The sequence below is a fragment of the Stegodyphus dumicola genome, chromosome X1, assembly GCF_044657685.1.
Source record: "Stegodyphus dumicola isolate Sdum_Otavi_A_Nest chromosome X1, ASM4465768v1".
Taxonomy (NCBI): domain Eukaryota; kingdom Metazoa; phylum Arthropoda; class Arachnida; order Araneae; family Eresidae; genus Stegodyphus; species Stegodyphus dumicola.
The window spans coordinates 124,914,315-124,940,725 of record NC_140780.1 but is presented as its reverse complement, the minus strand read 5'-3'; the positions used below and the strand labels follow the sequence as shown (position 1 = coordinate 124,940,725).

At 31.8% G+C, this 26,411-nt stretch overlaps 1 protein-coding gene across 2 annotated transcripts in view; it reads left to right on the top strand.

The window, feature by feature from the left end:
• The window catches only part of LOC118182630 (uncharacterized), a 51,667-nt gene extending 25,480 nt beyond the window's left edge, over positions 1-26,187 (top strand). The window contains exons 2-3 of one of the 2 annotated variants that reach the window (XM_085807999.1): positions 17,125-17,187; positions 18,430-26,187. In XM_085807999.1, the coding sequence (XP_085664125.1) occupies positions 18,479-20,503 (2,025 nt within the window). In that variant the 5' untranslated portion in view covers positions 17,125-17,187; positions 18,430-18,478 and the 3' untranslated portion in view covers positions 20,504-26,187. The remainder of the gene's footprint in view (positions 1-17,124; positions 17,188-18,429) is intronic. The other variant, XM_035352002.2, reaches the window with a different exon arrangement.
• Positions 26,188-26,411: the final 224 nt, after the last annotated feature.

Genomic DNA, 26,411 nt, shown 5'->3' with positions numbered 1-26,411 from the left:
GCTTAACTGGTAAATTTTAATTAGTGAAATTAAGGGCATTAGATCTTTTTGTAGTACTTTAGGTTACCTAGTTTTAATTATTGAGAAGGAAAGCCTTCATCGCTTGTAACCCAAAGCCAATATTCATTCAATGTGTAATTTCAAATATTCGGAAAATATGTTTAAGATTTTCACTAAACTGTCAAGAAAAATATGAATGGTCAAAAACCGATATTGCATGATATTAGTTACAACTGAATATTACCCGATAACAGCTTGGAAACACAGAAATCAAAGAATTCGTTTTAGCCTGCAAAATGTAAATGAGATGTCAATTAAAGCCGATTTTTTATTAACCAAAAAAAAGCATTTGAAAGAAGAACTCTGAAATAACAAATTCAACTGTTAAATTATTACTTTTATTTCTATCAGAACCGTGTGAAAAGTAATTACAGAACCGGTGTATTTAGTTTTCACTTCTATCAAATTGCATTATTGCCTTAAAATCCTTAGGATTTCCACAAAATATTTATAATCAGTTTTGTTTGTACAGCGAAAAGATTTAATTTAGGTTTAAAAAAAACTGTACTGACACATGGAATGCCAATAAAACTCAACGAAATATTAATTAAAGCAAGAATTATACTGAAAATATGACAGTTTTAACATACCTTAAATTTAACATACCTTTATAGTTAAGTATTAAAGTTTTCTTGAATGGAAGATTAGAAAACATTTTTTAAAACAGTTTCAATGTAACCTACACGATACTAGGTTTTATTCAAACAAATGCTGTGTTGATTTCCACAGAATATGTTAGTACAAGAACTTTATAATGCCGTCAGGACGGAAAGAATAATATAATTCATGACATACAACTTCCTGAATATCTCCGCCGACATAAATCAAAATTAATTTTAATTGTGAGACTGCAGGCATAAAAGAAGCATCTTAGGGAAGCCATTAATTCTAATAATAAATCTTCAGAGTCCAATGCAAACAAGTGGATAGTTACGCAGATGAAGATGGTACGATGAGTGCAACTGTTGAACAACCGCTTTTTCATCCTTATACTCTTTACTGCTTAATTGTCTGATGAGCCTCTCGTTCCAAGAATCATATAGGAAGAGCACAAACCTAGCCCTTGTGTCTTGACAACTCGTTTCCAATAACTCAGCTCGACGACAAAATTCGAATAATTTATTTTAAGTTCGGTGAGTAAGAACTGAAGATAATTTCTTGTTCCATAAGTTATAAATTTGTATTATATATAATAAGGTTTTGTTAAATTGCTATATGCGCGCTGGGCACATTAGTTTTAGCCATACACAGCTGAAAACATATATTCGTTGCCCTGTACAAGACTATGATTGTTCTTTACCGCCTGCATTGCATCAAGTAAGATTCCTGATATGTTAAGGTATTTTAATTTTTTTTCACTATGTTAATCATTAACTTTATATTTATGAACATTTTCCGCTTCTAAATTAATAAATTTATAAACTTGTATTGCTCTAACGTCTTTGAGTCTAAAGATTATTTTCAGTTACGTAAAATATGGTATATCCTACTACTGACGCAAATTTATCACAAGGTTGTGTGTTTATTTCACCATGCCTTATGCTAATAATGCATCAAAAGACAAGTTAACCGTTAAAATCTAAGCAGAAGAGAAACACCCCAAAGTGAAGCATAAAATTAGCAAAGCAACAACCTTGTGTTTGCAGTAGATTTGGTCTAGATCTCAGGCGATTTTGAGGGCAAACAAGTACAGGTCTCTCTTCATCAGGAGCAAAGAAATCTGCAAGACTGGAAAGCAGCACATTCACAGAAATTTATCTTGTTTAGTTAATTACTCTAAATCCAATCCATGCCTTTCTAACGCTTTTAAAATTCTATTAACGTAATTTTTCAGTTTCGCTACTATTTTTGCCAACATACGGAGCTACTTTCTCATTCGCTTTACTGCCGTAGGTGTAATGGCGCTCGTTGCGCCCTCTGATTTCCAATCTTGTAGTTTTCTTTGCTGCTGACAAAGAGGTGTAGAGACATTAGGATTTTTTTGGAGGCCGGAGAGATGAAAAATATGCAACGCCTTCGCCGGGAATCGAACCGCTGACCTCTCAATTACGCGCTGAGCGTGCAGACCACTACACCACGAAGGCTGGCTAAGAAGGTGGAAGAAATAACCTTATATACTCCCCCTTTTAAAGGGCGACTGGGGTTTCTAGGGGACCCAATCGCTAAATCCTGGGTGAGGAGAATCATCATCCAACACACTTTTAGTTCGGACGCCACTGTAGAGACATTAGGATTTTTTTTGGAGGCCGGAGAGTTGAAAAATACGCAACGCCTTCGCCGGGAATCGAACCGCGGACCTCTCAATTACGCGCTGAGCGTGCAGACCACTACAGCACGGAGGCTCGCTAAGAAGGCGGGAGAAATACCTTATAGAGGGGCCTGTACCTTTTTGTTCTCGAAATCGATTGAGATCTTGACTATATCTAGCGAGGGCAGGGGATGAACCCCTGTGCCTGGTTCTGAGGGGTGAGTCCCCTCGCCCCTCAGAAACCTTCAGTTGGCAGAAAGAGGAATGCCCAAATTGTTGTTGTTGTTGACTTAATCTACGCCAAACGCAAGGTTGTTGTTTTGCTAATGTTAACTCCAGAACTCATTTAATGTATTCCACAATTTGTAATGTATTTGTTCATCTTTACATCTGTACCTGATTATATAGCATATCCTTAATATATCTGTATGCCTAACATGTACCATAATAGTGAAAAGCGTTCCCCTTAGTCTCAGCAGTCCTCACCATGCACCTCCTTTGCATGTTCTGGTCCTTATTTCAATGTTCTTCGTTTAACGTGGAAATTTCCGGAGGTACTAGTTAGTACTATTGTACTAGCTTAGTACAATAGTACGAAACTCTTTATTTATATTTATTTATGGATTTATTTTTAATTCCATCGACGGAATCCGACAGGCTGCAAAGCACCTAACCCAGTGGGCCAGCTGTTCCGTCGATGGCGAAAAGAATGAAAGTGGTTCAGGTAAACACAGTAGAAACGGATATTTAAACTTTTAACATCGCATTATATTAAATCTAAGGTGTTAGAAGAATCAAATTCTTATTTCCCTTTGTTAATTCGCAACGTTTTCTTTTTTTCTTCGCATAATTTAACAATAAATGGTTAGAAGTTTTACATTTATGTATGTATGTTACCATCAAGATATTATTATTATATGCTTTTCATTTGATATAATTACATTTTGGGGCTATGCTAGAAAAATTGCTATCGAAGAATACTTTGAAGGAATTGATCGCTTATTTAAACATTTATGTAATAAATTTCATCATCATTTCAGATATTTAATTATTAGATGCGGTGTGTGGTGGTGTATTTAATTATGGCAAAGCACACTAGGGCTATCTGCCTAAGAGGAGGGATGCCTTTCGTGGAGGACTTTCCAAGGGAAACTGGCTCGTATACACGTTACACATGGGGAAAACCACGAAAACACCCATGCAGCCAGCCCGTTCGCGGGATTCGAACCTCGGACCGAACTACCAGTGTTCAGCGACTTTACCGCTCGGCCGCTGGTGGGCCAATTATTAGATGCAGTCAATTATATTTCGAATGATTATGTGTTCAAAGAATTTATGAATATAAACAGAGAAATTAGAACTAATGCATTTAGCTTATTACCTTAAAGAATGCGTTTAAATGTTAACAACTGATTATGTATCATTATGATGTACCCAGACTAGCTAAAAACGTTTTCATGAGAAGTAATTAGAAAAGAAAAGATTAAAAAGGGAAAAAATTTGCAGCAAAATAGATTTTTACTTTTTGATTTCAGATAAAACAAATTCTCTTAAAGAATCTGAAACTTTTCTTTTTCTTTTGAAAATTTGTAGCAATTTCAGATTACGAACCGAGCTTTGATTTTACGTATTTGTTCTAGACTTAACATAAGTTCACATGTTTAATCAGTCATGTGCGTTCTTTATATCTCCTATAATTCATTACTTAAGTCTTAAATACAGTTATTTAGCCGAAATTTCCATGCGGGGTTTGAAATTTTGAAAATTACAGAATTATAAATGATTTATTTTCCTTTAGCAAAGAAAGGTATATGTTTAGAACATATATTACACGTGTTTCACGTAGCTACGGAAAGCTTAGATATTTTAACTGAAGTATACAAAATTGTTAGACTGATAGTAACAAAACAAAATGTCTAAATATGAGGCGTAAATTCACCAGAATATTAAGATTAGCATGCTTCCTAAGAGAGAGTCTTTAAAGTAAGGATCTCTTAAAGCAACTTACGATACTTCTCTCTTACAACTACTAAAAATGTTACATAAAAAATGTAAAGCTTAGTGATACGTTTATTCATCTGAAGTTATTCTTAAATATCATTATTATACACCCTGCCCACAAAAGTCCTTACCCGACCTTTATTTTTGCAACCATTTATCATAGACGTACTTCCAAATACAGAAATGTTTAAAATATTTGCCATTTTTAAGTTTAAAGAAATCAGTTTTGTAAAAATTACGAAATTTAACTTTTTACATCTTCCTCCGGTTCCTATATTTATATTTAGAATAATTTCGCACTCGTTATAAAAAATAAAACACGGAAAGTTTGACTCCCAAACGAAACAACGAACCGAGATATTTGGTGCAGAAAACTGAAATCATATTTAGGAGCCGCACACAAAATGAAGAGAAATGTTTTGTTCAATTTTGTTTAATTTTAATGTTTGCGTTTGTACGGAACTAAAAATAAAATACCGTCGAGGAAAAGATTTCTGATGTTAAGAGGTTACATGAAAAGTATTTCTATGCAGATTGTTGTGAAAAATATCGATCTATATATTTTATTTTCCAAAAGGGAAATTTTATTCACAACCTACAACCAACAGTTCCGAAAGTAAAAGCCGGGTAAGGACTTTTATGTACACGGTGCATTACAAGCATCCTTTTTTTTCACCTCCTTCCTTAATTTAATTCTGATTGCTTCCTAAAATAGGAATCGTTAGTAGTGTTTCATGAATAGTTTAAATCCCTCCACTTAAATTTAACACAGTCTGTTTGAACGTAAGCTTTTTAAATTATCAGACCCAGCATGTTTTTATCGGCAAATAACTCATCAAAGCATTCGATCTAAATGATATATTTGATTTCCTTTATAGTTGTACCAAAGTAAAACTGTTTATTGTTTATTTCTCAGAAAAATGCATTTTAAGTTCACTATTTTATCAAAACTGGATAAAAAATATCTCTTAATGGAATAGTTAATCTAACACTGGCATTAATGTTCATTTACTCTAATACTGTCTTTTAACATAGGATTCTAATATTCAAATAATAAGTCTAATGTTGTATTATTAATTTATAAATTTATTGTATTTTCAAACACTGGCATTAATGTTCATTTATTCTAATGCTGTCTTTTAACATAGGGTTCTAATATTCAAATAATAAGTCTAATGTTGTATTATTAGTTTATAAATTATTTTTAAAACATTGGAAGCTAATTAATAATTAACAAAGTATTCGACATGGAAATTGTATTGTTGCTTGAGTTGAAGAGAGAAAAATATTCTTTGTTTATTTCTAGTGAAACTCTTTTTTAGTTCTATCATCTTAACATTAATGAGAGGCCTTTAATTTTGGATTTAAAATCGACTCTCATTCATCAGAATAATGCTTCCAAATTTTCTTGTGCTGCGGAAGAGTAAATATGGTTTGGCGATGGCAGTAAAAGAATACAAGGAATTAGTCTGCTGTGCATGAAATGATAAATTTTTGTATTGACTGATTTCAGGTAGTGCATGAAACCTGAAATCAGGATTTCACAAGGTACGTGTGAATCCACTTAAATCAATACTTTAGACTAAATTTAAGTACTCACGTAACTGTGACTGGGGTACTTCCTTTTTTTCTCAATTTTCATTTTAATTTTCAGTCAAATCCTGTTTGGGTTTTTAAACTCAAATCTTTATCTTTTTATTCAAGAACAACGAATAGTCAGTGCCAAGTAAGTCTGGACCCCTTAGTCTGGGCCTATGGTCCTGTTTTTCAAAGACTGTTTTATGCTCCCTGCGAGTATATAACCAGTCATCTTCATTTAGTAGTGAAAGAAATAGAAACACGTAATTATAATTTTGTTTCTTTTTTTTTTAAATTAGAGCAAAGTTCTGAAGACAAAATTTTATTAAATAAGTGAGATTAGTAAATAAGTTATTTTTGCAAGCAGTATGTTAAAAGCAATAAACTATCATATGTTAATTAATGTAATATTTAATGAAGAAAGGTTCTCGAAAATGTTTTGAATACTGTATATAAATTCATTGTATTATTAATTAACAGTCTATTAAAGACTGAATTATTTATTAATGAAAAATATTATTGGATAACTAATAGAACAACATGGATGAATTAGAAATAATAACTATTAATTAGTTATTCAGTATTTAATGTCATATATTAAAAAATTAACGAATAGTTTGTCCTTCCTTTCGCACGACAGAAATTCGTTCAGTATTCAAGACTGAGTATATGAGTTTTTTGCTAATACCGTAATTAGGTTTTGAAGTAAAATTTAAGCGTCTTAAGGAAATTGCGATTTCCCCCCAATTGGCCACAGTATTTATCAGTAAGTTTGCATTCAGTTTTCTTTTTTATATATATTATTTTGTTTCCTGTCACACTTTCAAGAGCCATTTGTAATCGGTAAAATGAACAAAGAATGTTTCCGTTGTGCACGTTTGTAGATTGGTTGAGGCTGCAAAGGGTATGGGGCTGGGTAGCCACTTTTAAAAAGTGCTTTCTTATACATTTTAGTAATTTTTGAAAATTTTAAGTGTTTCAGTACCTTTACCATCTGATCTAGTACTTTTTACCCTTCTGAATGATAACAACATTAGCGAGCTAATCACATGAATTTGTGCCTCATGTTATGTGTCGTAGATGTTTGGTTTTTAACAAGCCAAGTAAGTTTTAACTTTTAATTGCGCTAAAAGATTTAATTAAAGCATATTTTCCCTAAATATTTATCCTAGCAAAAGAAGTAAATCTAAATTTGGATTACTACTTTGGTTGAATATCTGTCATTTTCATTTTCTAATTTCATCAGCAGAATAAAATGAAACTGACCATGATTTTTTTAAAAATCTTATTATATTGTCAACAACAGTAAATGGAAGGCAAATCCATCTGAGAATTCTCAGATCATATGAGAATTCTGAAACAGAATGTTATTTAAAAGTTCTGAAATAAGTTAAGATGAAAAATATTAAAAAAATATAAGAATTAAGGTGAAATACTTATCAGTCTTTGTTGAATTCTTAGTAATCTTTTCAAAATGATAAATATTAACGATCGTATATTAAAAAGTTTAGCAATACTGAATTCCGAAAGGCGCAAATTAGAATGCGTTCACATAGTAATGATGTTTCTTTGAATTTCGCATATTTCATTGAATTAATCCGCTATAAAAAGTTTGATAAGGAAACAAAATCTACAACGGCTATAGAAGCTCTGGAAATAGGTCAGGAATTTGGGGTTTTAGAATTAAAAGTTGTTGTAAGAAGACAATTGTTTATAATTTAACGATATTAATTAAAGCTCTGTTGCGCTCCCCCCCCCATATTCGAATAAGAATAACGTATGAAATCAACTATGGACTTCCCTGAAGAATGACTCCTTTTGACCAAGGAAAAACTAAAACATTCATTTGCAACGGTAAATGATGCGAGTGTGCATGAAATATTTTATGGCTTAATATAAAAAGCATAAAAAATAAAAATTTTATTTTTTGTTCAAAGTTTTCTAAAATTAAGCATCTTAAGCATCTAAAATGCAATATTTCTTCAGTACCTTTCTAGGAAACTGAAAGAGTAAAGGAAAAGGATCGATACTTTGTTGTCATTAGACCAAGCTTTCTATAACTTACACTTATAGATCACTCATTGTTGTGTTTTTGAGATTTAATTAATTTAGCAGTTTAATCTGACAGGATTGCTTTCAAAGCTCTAAAAAGGAGTTTATTACCGAGTCTTTTATCCTCTGAACAGGGCGCTGAGCACCAGTGGGTTAGATATAAAAATGAAAGAAATATGATAATATATCCTACTGCAAAACTATATGGGAGTTATGCTCAATGGTTTGTAATTTTGTAACTTAATTAAAGCAAAAGAGTACTACGTGCTACTCGGGTTTCAATTCCGTCTACAAATAAGCATTCTTTTAAAAGTTTATTCTAAATGTTCATAAAGCAGTGTAATCAGATTTGAGTGTTCATTATATCTCTAAAAGTCTAAACACGTTTCGAGAGTGTTAAATGACCATATTTTCTTCATTTCATTTTTCTCAGCTTTGATTTGAAGTGTCAATTACATTAAAACTTGTTTTAATCAAAACCGTCTTGCAGAAATAAAAGTTAAACGGATACTCTTAAATAATTTTATTAACAAAAATTTTCATCATATTTTTGAAATTTCCGATGTGGATATCAAAATAATTATCGTAATTATTTCCTTGCATTTCTTGTGGTGAGATATAGAAACGAATTACATTATTCATTTTATATTTGATTCCATTAGAGTGTTTGAAATGATATTTAATCATAGTTATTTTATCAGCAATAACTCATTCAGTTCTTAAAACAGAGCTTGCAGCTTTATAAGTTCAAGGCTTAGCTTTATCTATCTATATCCTATTTATATCAATATGTGCTTAATCTTATTTGCTTCCACGAGGTTTCGTCTTCGTCAGTGGATAATGTCCAACTGCAAATAACCACATAAAAGGTAAAACTGAACTAAAAGATTTATTTGATAAGTCTTTGAACTAACTTATAATTAGCAAAAGGATATCCACTCTTACTTTGCGGACTTTCAAAGTAATAGAAGTATTTAAAACGATAAGAACAAAATTAAGATTTCGCTTAACAATCACCGGCTGCAAAATTGTATGCTTTCAGCTAACTTTAATCTTTAGCCGACGCAAAAGTGTCAATTCCTGTCTACACTACATCGGCTGGCAGTGGCACAGTTCTCAGGATAAAAAAGGGGAGTTTCAAAAGTACGCTCTCTAACATGTCGCTTTTTCTGCTGTTTTGAAGCTGACTTATTTGCATTCTGATGGAGGTCGACGGAAAGAAAATTATTAACATAAAATAATTTAGAATTCAAACAACAAAAATCAGCGTTTATTTGCAAATTTTCCAGGACAAGTTTCGATGGCTTTACCGAACCAGCCTTCTCAGCTGCCAAAGTGCAAATGAAAGAGATAAAGTTTTGCACTTTGCGAGAGCACCTCGGGAGCTGAGGAAGATGGTTCGGTAAAACCATCGAAACTAGACCTGGAAAATTTGGAAATATAACTCTGGTTTTGTTGTTTGACTTCTAAATCAATCTTCGTTCGGCGTGTTATTTTAACCTAAATTATAAAATAATTTGCTATCTAAAACTGATTTCACTTGACTGAGGTACGGGATGTTCTTGTTTCTTCTTCAAGATCTTGGAAAAAAATGTTTGCTCAGTACACTGGAAATTTCTGAAAGAATTCAGCTTAAGATGTCTCTGCGCATATATTTGTGTGCGTATTTTTTTATCATCTTTGATAACGTATGCAAATAATTCAGTTTCTGGTTAGCCTAGCTGCTAAATTAATCTTTAAATCTTCTTTAGTAGTAAAAGTAAAGTTTAGATAAAATAAGAAGTAAAAAGCTTTTTTACTTACTTCTTAATACTTCTGTTTATAGTCTCAGAAGCAAATATTTACTATAAAATGTGTTGTGCATAAAATTAATTTTATATGTGCATGTGAAAGTCTAGCCTTGTTCAAAATAGTTTGGATATTTTGACAATCTCAGTGTTTAAGGAGATATCTCAATGACACATTCCTTGCCATATACCTAAGACAAAGATGTTAAATAAATAATCCAAAGCCAAACAATGAAACTTTTTTACGCAAGTGAGCTGTCATTGTAACAAACGTTATGACATTCCCATTATTTAGTCTCCTAACAGTGAGAAATCTATAGTGCGTAAATAATCACGTGCATCGTTTTGACAGAAATCTGAACGTTTTTATCTTTTTTATGTCCTTTTCCTTAAGAAGTTAGGGAGTATGTCTCATTGTTGTTCGTCTGCAGAGAATTATTTAAAGGACGCTTAAAGAGGCTTCATTGGATGCAGGAAATAATGTATCACACTGGTTATTTTTTTCAAATTCAGAAGCAGGCAAGGGGAAAAAAGGGCCTCCGAAGCTGTGCTTTTCTCAAGTGCACGGCAGAAATATGGAAGTTTGAAAAACGTTATAGTAATTATAGTAATTTTTAAGCATTCTGAAAGAAGCGACCCAATAGCAGCTTCAGAATTAGCGATAAATTTTAATGAAGTTCTTAATTTTTCATTACGACATCATTAATAATCGATAAAAGCTTCGACATATTAAGACGCTGAAGATGTAAAGGTCTTTGAGAATAACATAACTTCGCACAATTAAAGTTAAACCCATCAGAGATTGAAAGAACTGAACTCTAGTACTTGAATCTGGATTCGAATCCCGGCGAACGGCCTAGCTGCATTGGAATTTTCGTGGTTTTCTCTCTGTATAACCTAAATGCGAGGCAATAACCCTTAGAAAATCTTTCACGAAGGCATCCCTCCTTTTAGGCAAATAGCCCATCCGTGCTTTTCCATATTCAACTAATCATCATAACTCAAGTCAAGAAGGAGGAACACCTTTTAACATAGTACAAAGTTTTGGAGTTTTGGCCTTTAATGAGACGATGCAGACAACGGCAGAGTGAATAAGATTACGCAACACTGGTAGGTTGTCCTAGTTTCAATTCTCACCCATGACTGGTAGCTGCGCAGAATTTGAGTGGTTTTCGTAATGTGCAACGAGTTTGCGGTTTCCTTTAGATAGTTCTGCGAACTAGGAGCACTTCTAGTCCTCGGTTTTGGATTAGTTGGTTATGGCAAAGCGCACTAGGGCTATGTGCCTAGGTAGTTCTCGAGAATTTTGATAAAATAAGTTAACTCAAAGGCAATAAATGGGAAATGTTAGAAAATCAGTTAGCTTAATTGATATCGTTTTCCTTGAGCTAGAAGAGAATCACGAATTTGACTCTCTCTTGCAAAAAAAATTCGATCGCAGAAAGTTCGATTTTCTTTTGCATTTCTAGAAGAGTAAAGCAGAAACAGGTAAATTTAAAGTAACTTTTGCAAATTTATAAATCATTAAATTAAAATATTATTCATAAAGTCTTTTTAATTTGAATATAACTAAGGTAAAGTAGTTATTTTAGTAAAGCTAATCAGAAAAGTATAATTTCGACCTGACATCTAAATGCTTGAATAAAACGATGTAAAATAAATAAATGAGATTAAATGAATGAAGATTAGAGGGAAAACATGCTGTTACATAAACTGAACAAAATGTAAAAAATAGAATGAGACGAATGCAGAAAATGTGTTGACGTTTTATTAAAAGAAAAATTTGAATGTACGTAAAAATAATATATGTAAATTATCATCATATGCAAGAGTGAATCAACAACCATTTTATTTTCGAAATGTGCTATTAAATACATATAGTAAAGCCAGAAATTATAGTATTCGTTATTTAAATTAATTTTATAAAGATTAACATTAAGTAATGCTTCTTAAATGGCACTGTTTTATGATGTGTAATTTGGGATACATGGATTCCATAATATTATTATTTAAAACAAATATTCTATTATTTTATTTTTTATTATGAACTTCATATTAATTGATTTTAAATACATAAGTGGGTGATAATTTCAGTTCAAGTCTTCTTTCGGTACATTTTTATAACTGTACGACGCTGGAATCTCTGGACGATTGTGGAGAATCGTGCTCGTGTCACATTTGATATATCTCTGGATATGCAAAGTGATGTACTCAAAAGTACTAACGAATGCATTATTATCAGCTTTAATATTTACAGAAAAAAATAATTTTGTCAATTTTTCAGCTCTGTCTGACATTAAAAACATCTGTTAATTACAAAACAAAATACATGTCACAGTTTTATACACTGTTGAAACTCGATATTTTATAAAAGTAACTCCATGAAATTTTAGAACTTAAGAAAATTCCCGAGAATTAAAAAGCAGACAAAATACTTGTTCCTATCAGCGTCTTTTGTAATATTCAAAAAACAAGTTTCCCATCTGATATACTTCTGATGCAGAGCCCTTGAAATACTATGATCTCGGCTATCTTTTTTGAGGAACACAACTCATATCATCCCCTAACTTGAATGCCTGTTTGCCGATGGAATGCTTCGTCCTAAAACTTCTACCTCATAGTACAGAAAGACGGCATGACTCGTGACGAATCGCCATTATGTTTCAGCCTCTTCTTTTTAAGTATCCCTTTCCCAAGCGTAATATGCGCCATATGAATTCACGCTTTTCGTTTCCTTTCAAAAACGGATTATTCTTTTTCCGGTTTTTCCGCTTACAGTGCAAGGAAAGCAAGGAAATACATGAGATAAAGTGAGAAAATTTGCTCGTAACTGAGAAGGAAATCCGTAGCGATATCTTTCGCTTTATAATCGAAATAAAGGTTAAAGATTTACGTATGAAGTTCGGGAACAAATTCCAAAAAAGGCATTAAGTTGAATAACATCGTAATTGAACCTACACGTTTTATGCCGTGATGTTTTTCAAATTATTATATGCAAACAGCCGCATACCCGATGAACTTTCAAACTTTAAAAACTGCAAGAGATTCCAGTACGTGTCGGGAAATTTCAGGCCGACAGAAGAAAGTTTTCTCTTCGGTTATTTGATGCACTCGCTTACCGAGTTTGCCAATCTGTTATTTTCCCTCTATTTTTTCACTCTATTATGAGTTATTATTTTAATAAATATAAAACATCGAATATAAATTATGAGTTTCGTACACAACATGTGATATTTTAATATATGGCAAAGAATACGAGAACTCTGACACATTTTCTTACCGATCACCGATCTTTCCAAGGTGTTATTTTCTCTCTTTTCACTTCCTTGTACGAAGTAAAAAGGAAGTATTGTAATCGCGAAAAGCTTCAGGCAGCATATTTCAACGAAAATATCCACTTTGACCGCTTTCGAAATGCAATTTAACGATGTTTTTGCGTAATATCTGTACGTAAGGACAGAATAAAAGACTCTTTTCCTCCAAAAAAAAATCTAAAAAAACTGCTTTAAAATGAATTCTGAAGAAAATTTTTCGTGGCTTCTGTACGAACGTATGTACGTACGTGCGTACGAACGTACGTATCTCGCATAACTCAGAAACGAGTAGCCTCAGAACGTTGAAATTTTGTATATAAGACTACTATAACATGTAGATGTGCACCTCGTATTTTGGTTTCAATTGGCCGCGCCAAACGTATATAAATATATTTATAAATATATCCACTCTGTTACCCGGCTCAGTAATCTCAGTTTTTTTACTCTTATATGTTTGTAAATTGTACATTTTTTGCTTTAAAAATGATTGAATTATGTTGTTTTTACCTTCCGGTTAAGGGTTTTATGCCTTTAGTAAATCTGTATGCAATATTTTTAGAATTATCAACAATTTTAAAATTGTTTAAGTGCCGCTAAGCCTAATTTGATGGCGGCCATTGATCTTGTTTACATTTGAAAGAGCTGAGTAGCGGATTTGTTACCAATCTAGAGAAAATTAGCTTTGCAACAACAAAGATAACGCCTTCATTTATTATTTAAATCATGCTTAATCCTTTCTGGAATTTTTTCGAGGAAATAAACGCTTAAAATTTACTTCGTAATTTTTAATACAGATATTTTGAGTTTTTATGTATTTTTGCCTTGTCGCGAAGTAAAAATTGAATTAATTGAATGAGAAATACTCAATCGTCTGTGGAAAACTGTTTCTTTTTTGTTTTGTTTGCTTAATTTCTTTTATACATAGTTCTAGATTTGTTATAGTATTTGAATAGAACATATGGCAACTATTAGATAATTCTTTACATGATATAAATTTTGTGCATTCTGAGTTATAATATGAATGAAATATAATAGTTAAGTAAACCTAGCGCCAGAGTGTCGATATGGTAAACAAAGTGAATTTTAAAGAATGCATTTATTCTATTGTGGTTTATGCGCTGTCGGCGAAGTAGGTTAAATTCAATCTAATAAGTTTAAATAAAATGCAAGAAAAAATGCATATAATTTAATATTCCGTACAAGGAAGTCATGTGGTGTACACATCAGATTTTTTTATTCTATTATGAGTTGTTATTTTCATACCTATAAAAAATCGAATATAAACTATCAGTTTCTTACACAAGATGTGATATTTTAATATATGGCAAAGAATACGAGAAACGTCTTCCTGATGAGATGGATGTCTTCGTAGATCACATTTTACGAAAACTGTTTTGTATTTAAGGCAGATATGGAGAAAACCACAAAATTCCCATTTAGTTAACCGTTCAGTCTTCGGGAATAGAAACCCAGAAAGAAATTAACAGAGTTTCGCATTTAGCCTCTCGCATGTGATGCGAGTCAGAATGCGTACTTGTCATTGTACTTTATTACTTTCCATGAGACCTTGTCTAGCAGATCACTGAAGCCATTTGTCGCGAGCCCTTTTTTCGATTTCTTGTAAGTCACATAAGAAGGAGACTTTGTTTTTTGTATTGCATATAAATAGTAAATTTATTAGGCTAAAAGTCATAAATATTACTTACGCAGATTTATATTCATAAGTTTCGAAATACCTCTCTCCAAGAGACAAAAGTCCACTCCTCTTCCTGACTGCAGTTAGTTACTGGTAAAGCATTCTTATGTCTGTCATCTCCCTCTCCAAAGTCGATTCCTTTCCAAACCCTAAATGATTCATTATAGAAATCTCCATCTTCGGTTTTAAGCCCCCTCCGCAGAGGAAGCTATTTGCATTTTCACCTTGAAACATGAGGAAGGAATATCAGACATGTTTCTAAAGAAAATTTTGTAAAAATATCTGCATCTTATGCACTGCGTTAACTTACCATAAATGAAAACCTTCGGAGCTCTTGGTTTCTTCGTTCCATGTTTTGCTTCTTCACCAGAAACGCAAAATGTATCCTATTTACTGTAATTTATTATGAAATCTTGAAGAATAATCCAACTACATAATAATGCTGACTGTTGGTGATATCGATGTATACTTTCTGCATCTGATTAGATGAAAATTCGCCTCTGCTAGTACTAAGTTTTCATAAGGCCCTTGTATATTCTACGAAATAAATAAATCATGCCACTTATTCTTAAATATTTTCTAAGTTCCTAAAAGCGTTTCTAAAAGGGAGGAAAATATAGGAAATAATAAAAAAATAAGGAAAATATTTTATATTAATATTTTATACTATAGGAAACCGTTTTTGAGTTGTAAGCTTGGATTTCGTGTATGAATTATAGCTCAGAATGCAAAAATGACTCTGAGGCGAATTATTTTCTGACACAGAAACAGAGACTGTAATACTCAAGACTATTCTAATGGCAAGTGAAGGCTGAATTGCGTCGCAGCTAATTTTGTCGGTGTTTAATGAAAGAATTAAGAATTTAATTTCTCAAAACGTTTAAGTAAATTTATTGTTATGCAAGCAGGAGAAATATTTAAGAGTTTAAATGTTCTTTTTCCATTTGTTAGTATTCATAGAGTCATCAGTCTCGTACATGGAATGCATGAAATGTAAATAAACAATGTTTTATGCTTTTTTGCATATGATTTTTGAATGTAATTTTATGCATGCATTGACTGCAATCAATGTACCAGTTCAAATTCAGAAACCCCACACTCGCTTCTTTATCATAGAGGAAAGTTTTTTCCAAATAAATCACTAAACCTCTCTCGCTGTATTGTGCAAACAAATTTCATAATATGTTATTAAATTTTCGGATAAAGTCACAACCTCTTTCGGACAACCAGTCACTTCATAAATATTTCCATTTAATGAAAGAATTATTAATTGGAAGGTGGCACTTAGGATAAGAAATTAACCTCAATGGAATCCCATATAAATTAGTATTTCTTAACCTTTTTACATACCCCGATTCCTGATCTGACAAAATTTTTGTGAGTACGCAAGCCTTTAAGTCGAATAAAGATTTGAAATAATTTTTAAAAATAAGTTACGTTCACGTAACGAAAACTACTTTTTAAATAAGTAAGAATGAATTTAATACTTCGAATATGTATAAAAACTAAAATAATTACATGGTATGAAAACGTTCTGCTACGTATAGAAATTATCTCAATGCCCAGCAGCCCTTACTAGACTTAAAAGCCAGTTATCGCTATACGGTGTAGTCTGAAGCAAATGACCAAATCATAGAAAGGTTGAAATGAAATTTTCATTTAACTCTTAAATGAATAGAAGACCTTGCTTGTGCGACAGACATACCTCCATTACTTGAGGCTATAAGGTAATAGCGTAAGATGAAATTAAATTCACATGTAGGTAACATAGTCTGAGACTACACGCAAAATAAACACCTTAAGCTAGCTTAAGGTAATTAAAGGCCTGTATTTTAAATGTCAATTAGCAAGATGCTAAAAGCCGGAAGAATTTTGGCAGATCTGGGGATAGTACTTAAATATAATGCGAGGATACCAGAAGCTGTAGCTCTAAAACATTCAAGCCTTCAAGCTTAAATACACAACAAAAAAATGTGCGTTTTGGTGAAGACTACGGAAAGAAGTTAAAAATTCAAATCATTCTAACTAGTTAGTTAACATAAAATCCTGCAAGTATCACTTAATATATATATAAATACTTATCTAAATATTAAAAAAAATTTTAATGTTTCTGACTGCCAATAATTGTTAGCAATCTTTCAGAATGCATCGCGATTCTTATTTGAGAACTTTTAATATACAAGGAAAGTAACAAATAAAAACGACATATACAGCTCGAGCGCTTATAATAATGTAAACTATTCGAAATTTATTTCGAGGATTCAATAACTACTAAAAGTAAGAGTATACTATAAAGAATGTCTGAACGTCGCGTTCTGTAATATTTTGCATTTTATGAAATTATTATTTTTTTGTAATTCTCTCTTCACTTTTTCCCCTCTCCTAAAGACTTGCAGTGGCGAACCGAGAAGATAGCTAAGCAAAAGCAGTTAAAATCAGGCTCAAATCCAGGTGAGTGGGCTGGCGGCATGGGTGTTTTCGTTATTTTCTCCATACGTAACGTGAATATAAGCCATTTCCCTAGTCTTAGCCAAAGTCCTAGATAGCTCTCAAGAGCTTTGCCATAATTTAAATAATCTAATCCAGTCCATTTTTTTAAATATTTTGCTAAATAGTATAAGTCATTTCTAACACAGTCTGGAGAGTGAAATTACGATCTAAAGCTATAATGTTTAAAAGGTTAAAAAGGCTTCGATCTAAAAGATACATTTCCCGCAATAAATATGACGCACTCCCGAATCAGACTTAATCGGGCAAATGAAACTTAAACAGACGAATTTGCTGGCTTCATAAAGACCGGAAAGCATCTGCCTCAAGTCTAAAATATCGATCCCTAGTCGTAAGGTGTTAGGGGACATTTTAGTTCTAGCCGGTATTCAGGTATTAGACAACAGTTTCTAAGCTATGTTGATACGAAATGATGTTCTATCATAGAATAGCATATATCCATTGGAGAGAGTTAATGAAAATTAATAAAATAGTTTCTTTGCCATTGGAGAGAGTAGCATATTTTCCCCTTTTAACAACATATGTATTACTGGAAAACTACTATATGAAATAGCATGATAACGAACGGTATTTTAAAGACTTCATCTTTTGATTTCTAAAAGAATATGTAATAAACAAACGCTTTACAAAAAAATTCGGAATGAAAAACAGCCGACTTAGTTTTTAATTACTCATAAAAAGAAAAGTCCATTTGCTTGGGGAGGCGGTTAAATATTAAAAAAGGGGGTTTGTAAAATTTTTTATTTATGTATCCTGTAGTGGAGATTTGAAGCTTATCTTGAATGGTTTGGGAATAATATTTGACGATAAATAAAGTAACTTCAGCGTCATTTAAAAAAAAAATAACAGATTTTTGGAGTTAAGGAAATTCTACTAACGAATGAAACCTAGCATCAGATTTTTAATACTTTTTGCCTGTGGAACTATTTCTATTTGACTTACCAGAAATTTTGGTTTATAACAATTCTGCTGTATCATTAAATGAGTAAAATAAATATCCATTCGCTGAAGGTTGTTAAACAGTCGGACGTGTTTTCCTAAAAATCTATGAATTTCATTTCAAAATCATTTTTAACTATTGTTATTCATTAGTGGAATTCCTGCAAAGTAACACATTTAAATGAAATGAAATAATTATTTAACATTAATATTGATTGTTGATATAATCTTCTTTTTCTTCTACAGATTCCTATGAATATTCCGCGACGAAAGGAAAACCTCATAGTTGACACCTATGGGATCATTGATGCGTCGTACATTTATCATCCTATCCACGTTCTCCCTTCTGGGATTGGTCATCTTCCTGTCTTATTCTGGTGATGAAATAATCTCTGATTCATCTAAACCTCTCCAGCTTAAATGGTTGATCGACAATCATGGGTTCGTTCTGAACACGCCCGGATGCCAGATACCGGATTGGGACCCTTATGATCCATCTGTGCTTCCTTTCATCAGCAAAGTCAAGTCACCATATAAGTGTCCGGGAAGACCACAATTTATGAACACTAGAGCTAATGGCGTAATAACCCTTGACCATAAACTTCTGAGCTTCTATTACGGCATGCATCCAAATAATCTATCGTGTACTTACCGTCCCATATTAAGGGATCCTGGGACAGAAAAGGATAGAACAGATAATAAATATGTATTAGGAAGTTCTAAGAAATTGCAGTTTGGTGTTCCTCTGAGCGATGAATTTCTTATGGTCAAATGTTCTATGGGGGATTTTCCGAATTTAACTCAGTTCATTCCTTTAGTGCCTCTAAAGTCTGATGTGGAGGAAGAAAAGAACGCGAAAAGCCAACATTCATTAAATTATGAAAAACTGAATATCATCATCGTCGGCATCGATTCAGTTTCAAAACTGAATTTTTTACGTCATTTCCGAAAAACCCATCGCTTTTTAAAAGAAAATCTGTCATCATTTGAACTTAAAGGTTATACTAAAGTAGCTGACAATACGTTTCCGAACTTAGTGCCATTACTTACTGGACATTTTATCGAGCATTACTGGAATGAGTCCATTCAAGATATGTTCTTTGATGATATTGATTTTATATGGAAAAATTATTCAGAAAGAGGCTATCGGACATTATTTGCAGAAGATGCGCCACATATAGCAACGTTTAATTACTTAAAAAGAGGTTTTCGAGATCCACCAGCTGATTATTATTTCCGTCCCTTCGCACTAGCTGTAGAAAAATCTGCAGTTAGAAGAGGAAGCAAAGTGAATTGTTTACAGTCAAAGTTAGAAATGGATATATTGTATAACTACTTGAAAGACTTCATTAAAACGATGAATAATAGACCTCTCTTTGCGTTTACATTCGTTGCTAGGCTCACTCATGATAGTTTGAATGCTGCTGGGTATGCCGATGAGCCAACTTTTCATCTTTTGAGGGATTTGCATGACAATGGTGCTTTAAATACAAGTCTTATGATTCTCTTTAGTGATCACGGAATACGATTTGGGCCCATACGCCAAACTTACATTGGGAAGTTCGAAGAGAGAATGCCATTTATTTATCTATTCTTCCCAACATGGTTTCTACAAAAGTATCCCGAGTTCGCTGAAAATCTCAGAAGAAATCAAGAACGTTTGACAACTCCATTTGATATTCATGCAACTCTTGTGCATCTGTTGAATGTTACTCGACAGTCTGATTTCAGTGAAGAGAATGCAACTATTTCTAGGTTGTCTCCTAATGGTTTAAGCTTACTGGAAGAGATACCAAAGGAGAGGAATTGCGAACAAGCTAACATTTTACCCCACTGGTGTCCTTGTCAGACTCATCGACCTGTTCCAGTTACTGAGTCAGTAGTTGTGAATTGCGCACTTGCACTCATAGATACTATAAATGAACAACTGAAACCTTACGAAAATGTTTGCACTCCTTTAAAAATGGGTAAAATCCTGGACGCGCGCTTTGGACAAGCTAATGATATGGTGCTACGATTTGTGAAACATCAGAATGATGTTATAAATCGTCACGTTGTTCTTGGTCAAAAGATAAATGCTCCAGGCGATTACTTACTTGTGATTAGTGTCAACCCAAGCGGGGGTATCTTTGAAGGTACAGTTAGATATGATATGGAGGATGGCACTTACCGTGTGTTAGATGATATTAGTAGACTTAATGTATATGGTAACCAATCTGATTGCATTAATAGCGCAAGAATGCGAAAATTCTGCTATTGCAGATCACAAACGCTATTTCATAAATTTTTCAGAACCATGAGAAACTCATCACATGCTTAAAAATCTGAGTTTCATTCAAGCTAAATGGAATTGTTCAATATTCGGTGCCACTTTTAAGATTCTCCCTAATGTGATTTATAAAAATCATTGCTTAGTTGCATAAAAATATTAGGGACATTTGTCTTTCAAGATGCATCAAACTGTGTTTATTTTCCTGACTTACTAGTAACTATCTTAAACATTTACACATTTATGTTTGACAATGTGATGTTTTTTATTAAACTAATGATTAGTTTGCCATCTAACAAATCGAAGGTTTGTTAATTAGCCGCTCAAATCAATCTCAAGCAATGCGTATATCTATTATGTGAAAATTTATATTATACAGCGACTCATCCGGATACTAGGCTTACTCTTTTTAACGTAGCACTTAATGAAATCTTTAACGTATTCGTGAGTTTAAGGAAGTAAATATTAATAGTATTAAATGTATTAAGAGTGATAAAACTCTAAAAACTGCGAATGCGAATGAACAATAAAGTGACAAGAAAAATGTAACTAAAATAGGAGGATACCGACAGTAAGATGATATGAATAGAAACATACAAGCCGCAGTTGAGAACATTTATTTATAAATGATATTCTAATTAATAGATTGATGAAAGAAAATTTTCTTAAAGTAAACTGTTGTGCCAAATATTTCTTTTTATATGTAGTTAAATGAATAGTAGTTTGAATTAATTTCTGTGGCGGTTACATAAGGCAAAATAATGCTAGCATGGCAAAGGAAAAGAAAAATATTTAACTGTAATAATTTCAATCGCTACATAATTTCAATCTATATGAGCAAGCATAGTGCGCAGAGCGGGGGATCTAAAAGGTTTATTTTTAAATTAAAAAAGTGACAAGCTAACCTCATTTTGCTTAAGTGTATCTTGAGAAGAAAAACAAATTCCTACCCATGTTAAATCCTTCATGTTGTCTTTCCCCCCCCTCTTTCATTTAAGCGTATTTATTTTTCCTCTCATAAAACTATTCCACAATTACAAAATACTATTTTCATCTCCTCTTCTTTCACCTACCACTCGTCCTTCATTTCCTTAACCTTACTATTCGAATTCTTAAGGGACCATATGCATTTCATGATTTAATAAATCATTTTTATATATGACTTATAATACCTCAAATATTAGATTAGAGGATTGTAAGAATCATATAATGCTACAGTATTATTTTTAGTTCGGATTAAAAACATTAAAATCTATTTTAATGTATAAAAAGAAATATGTATCCTTCTTAGAAAGCTAAACGCCATGGTTAAGTAACTACTTATGAATGCGTCGTTTTGATTTTAATTTACAATTGTGGGAAATTTTGTTTTCGCATATTTTCAGCAAGGACTTACTGATTGCAGTTCCAAATTTTACCTTGATAGATAGTACATAATGTTTTCTTATAAATGATTCGAAGCAGACCTCATTTTAAAGAAAGAATACATTGGAGAAATTTTATTACACTGCTGAATATATAATTATTTGCCCTTTAACGCATTTGTTTATTTAAAAGCAATTATTTCATTATTCATAGATACCTCTTTTTACGGCTTCAATAATGAATTAATAATCAATAACATATTAGCTCTTAATTTATGTGGTTACTTTATATTGCTCCTGTATATAGAAATAGGCTATCAGATAAGCAGTTTTTTAATCTTGGAAAGAATTTATTTTAAATGTGTAAGTGTTGTATAAATATACAAACACACTCCATTGTAATGAAGTACTAGACTTAGAAGTAGTGATGTTGTAGAAATTCTGATTGCACTAATTAAATATTCATCTTTATATAATAGACTAACCGCTCCGCGGTCAGCCTTCGTCTAGCTTTTAAATGTACCAAAAAAATGCCTAAAGGGAACACCAAACATTAAATTTAAAAACTGCACAGAATTTTACTCTGCAGAACAACTTTATAAAATAAATTCAATAAAAATGTATTACATGTAACACAATTGCAATGAAATAAGCAATATACCTCAATAAAAATATTAATTATCCTAATAAATAAATTAATCAACTTCCCGTTGCCTTCTCTCGATAAGCGTCCAGTATCCAAGAGAAACATTAAATTTAAAAACTGCACAGAATTATCGCCCTCATTTTTCCGAGTGGCAACAGTGCTGATATCAGCAACAATGGTAACAGTGATATATCAGCAACAATGGCACGCAGCCATTGTTACTGATATAATGAGAGAGAATTATCGATTTGATGCGATTTCACCAAAAAACATGAAATAAAAAAAATCTCATTCGAATTTTGAAAAACTCATTTCGAGATGCACTGGCTCTTGTCTAGCAACACCCTATGTACCAGATTTCGTAGGCCTGTGTCTATTAGCTTATACGCAGCACGAACGAAAGACACACACACGCACAGACAGACTCTTTTATTATAGGTAGAGATGAATATAAAGATGTAAAATTGTTTATGTTATAGAAAAATATAAAGCTGTGACCTGCGGCCGCAAATTGAAATTTATGGTCACATTCACTTGGTACTCTAATCGTGTTTCTTCAAAAATATTTACAATTTTTATGCTGTTGAGATAGGAAGAGAACAGCGAAGCAGTGTCTTAGCGAGAACAGAGTTAGTGCAATCAGTATTTCCACATCATTACTTCTAAGCCTATTCCTTCATTATATAGAATGAATTGAGAAAATGCATTGTGTTGTTTTACATCCTCATTTAAAGCAAACATTTTCGTCAGACATTTTAATTACTATATTTCGTAATTGAAATTAAAGATTTACATCTTGTAGAAGAAATGGGCTACTCGAAATGAGAAGTAAAATAATTACTTCTGTAGCTCAGGCAAGAAATTACTGGTCTAGAGGTCAAGAGGACCTACGTTCATTCTCTGTTCGATGCAGAAACATTAAAACTGAATGCATAATTATGAAAATAATTAGCGTCATTTAACAGAAATAAGCTATTTTTACTAAGTTTTTAAAAGTTTCTCTAATAAATCTTCTTTAATAATAAAAATAATGTTATATCCCCGTAAATATCAATTCTAATAACTGGATTAGGGTTTTTTTTTTTGTTTGATAAATATAGCGATTTCAGCATTTTCACGGCTTAGAATTTTGATGTTGAAACAGGAGTACATTAACATAGTACCACGTACTCACTACGTTTTCTTTTCTCTAAATACTTTTCCTCAGTTTTAGAAAATATTTATTTTCAGTCAGTAATACATTTTTATAATAATTCTCTCTCTTTCCTTTCGCCACCTATAAGTTTATTTGGTACGTTATAAGTACCAAATAATTTTATACCACTTTAATTTTTATGTTTTTGAGACAAGTTATAGATTATGTTTCTGAGACAAGTTATAGATTATGTTTCTGAGACAAGTTATAGATTATGTTTCTGAGACAAGTTATAGAATCCCATTATAGTATCCAAAAAGTTTCACCATTATTTTGGCAGTCGTTCATCTTTATTTATTATTCTAATTACTCTCTTCCAAATTAACAGCTATTTTGTTTTTTTCAGTACAAATAAATATTTCTTCCTGCAATGAGTTTGAAAATATAGTTTAAAAAACGGATGTCAATGTGGATATAAAGTAAGTGCTTAAAAATATATTTCCTTTTGTGTCTGCTCAGATATAAAATTGCTTAGGAAAAACTGAGTAGTTATGATTTAAGACATTTCTCTGAAATTGTTTCAAATACAAAATATATCTATAATAATCCATCAGACAAAAATCTTCGTTTTAAGCTTAAAATAATAAGACACATTTATGACAATAATTTGGTTTATACAATCTTTATATCTAATTTACCGAATGATAAACAGAATTATTTTCATCGAATTGAAATTCATATAGTTTTGCGCATTTTTGAAAAAATGGTTTTCTGAAAATATCTTGGAATTTTATATTTCGATGTGAGATAAATAAATTAAATGTAATAATTTGGACAGTAAGGAATAAAATGGTTTGAGTTTTAAATAAATTATGGTCAATAAAATTTAGAAATTTAACAATTTATAAGGGCAGTTGTATAATTACTCTCACTGAAAGAATGATTAAACGCCTTTCTTCTCCTTTTCTCCTTTCTAATTTTGTCCAATAGATGATGCTAATTGTCATTTGTGCTAGATATTTAAGATAAATAAAATATTTCCAATGCGAATGATTATTGTTACTGAGGAAAGAAATGCATTTGTCTCTTAAAAGTCATTACATGTTTTACACTTGAAAGTTATTACATGCATACATTTGTCTCTTAAAAGGCACTACATGAAACTTTCACTTAACATCAGCTTCCTTTACTGAAAGCAAATTCGAGTTACATCTATTATAGTCGTTGAATATTATGGATTGAATATACATGCAAAATATCAAAAATTTTAGAAATAATTATTTCTAATTTGATCGTGAATGATTGTTCATGAAATTAAGTTCCTTATTTTAAAATGTTTATTCTGCACGCCGCATCAGTCCAAACTGTAGCGAATCGGAAAACTTTCATGGAAACACCTTACATCTGGTTTTAAATTTTGAAGTACATGGTGGTATTTTTATTAGAAATTTGATAACTTTAACTTTTGCCATAGTTGTTTGAATTATTTAAAAATTGATTATGACTTTTAATAATTTTGGCAACTCAGATATATTATTCATAACGTTTTTACATTTCCAACATTTCTGGGATTATCTTTGTTTGTAGTTCTATAAATTTCTGTACTAACGAAAAATAAGCCTTATTCAGAGAACAACAATGCATCTGTTTCTCGCTGGTTATAAGCACGCCTTCTCTGTAACAAGATTTGGCACCAATAATTAATTGGTTTGGATCCACAGCCCAACTGTGCAAAAATTTGCTTATTTTACAACCTGGCTACAAAACGAAGGACATGAGTAGAATGATAGCATTGGCCTTTTCGGGATCCACTCTGGTTATAAAGAATTTGACATGTTGACGCCCGTAATTTATACAAAGTTTCTCTAGCATATTTTATTTATTTCTATTCCAGAAATTTTTTTTCGTTAACTTTAGAGTAACAACTAGCTAATACTATTTTATGTCAGAGGTCGTATTATTAGATGTTTGCTCATTTGCACTCTTAACTAATCTAAATTTAATCAATGTAACTTTTTAACATCTTCTCCTCCTTTCCCATGTACTCTTGTATAAATGCGCTATTCAGAGTTATAGTATATAGATTCATGGTTTCAGTCCTGTTTTTATTAAGCAGATGAATCTGTTTGCTACACTACGTTTAGTTTTGGTCGAGAATTTTTTAAATATTCTGATTAAAAAGGCTATTATTAATCCCAGCTATTTGGTTTATGTCACAGATTAAGAATGGCAGTATTATACCTGGAGCTTTAGGAAATATTGTTGGTGATAGGTTTTTATCATGATTATTCAAACCATTCTTCCTGTACGTTAAAAATATTAAGTACAAAATTATTATCATAATTATTATTTATCTTCTAGTCATTTTATATGAAAGTATATATGTAGCTATAAAATGAAGCTCCTATTGATCTAGTGATTTCGATCAGTTTCATATATATATTGCCTTCATTTTTTTGTATTAGGAAGAATGTGGTACTCATTTTTAATGATTTTTTGTTGTTGTATAGATGAAAATTTTAAAGTATTATTGATTTAAATAGTGACTTATACAAATGTGTGATATTGCAATAAAAATCATATTGTTATACATAGTTCACATGCTTCCTTTGAGTGTGTAAAATAAGTAGAATTATAAAGACAATACTAATCGATGCAATTCTTTTATTCTGGTTGTTTAATTTTACAGCTAACCATTATATTTATAAAACTATAAAGTAACTGTAATGAATTTTTGCAAATAATGAACTGTCACTAAAACTGACAAATTTTCAAAAGAAAGTCACTGTTTCTGACGCCATAAAACTGCAGCAG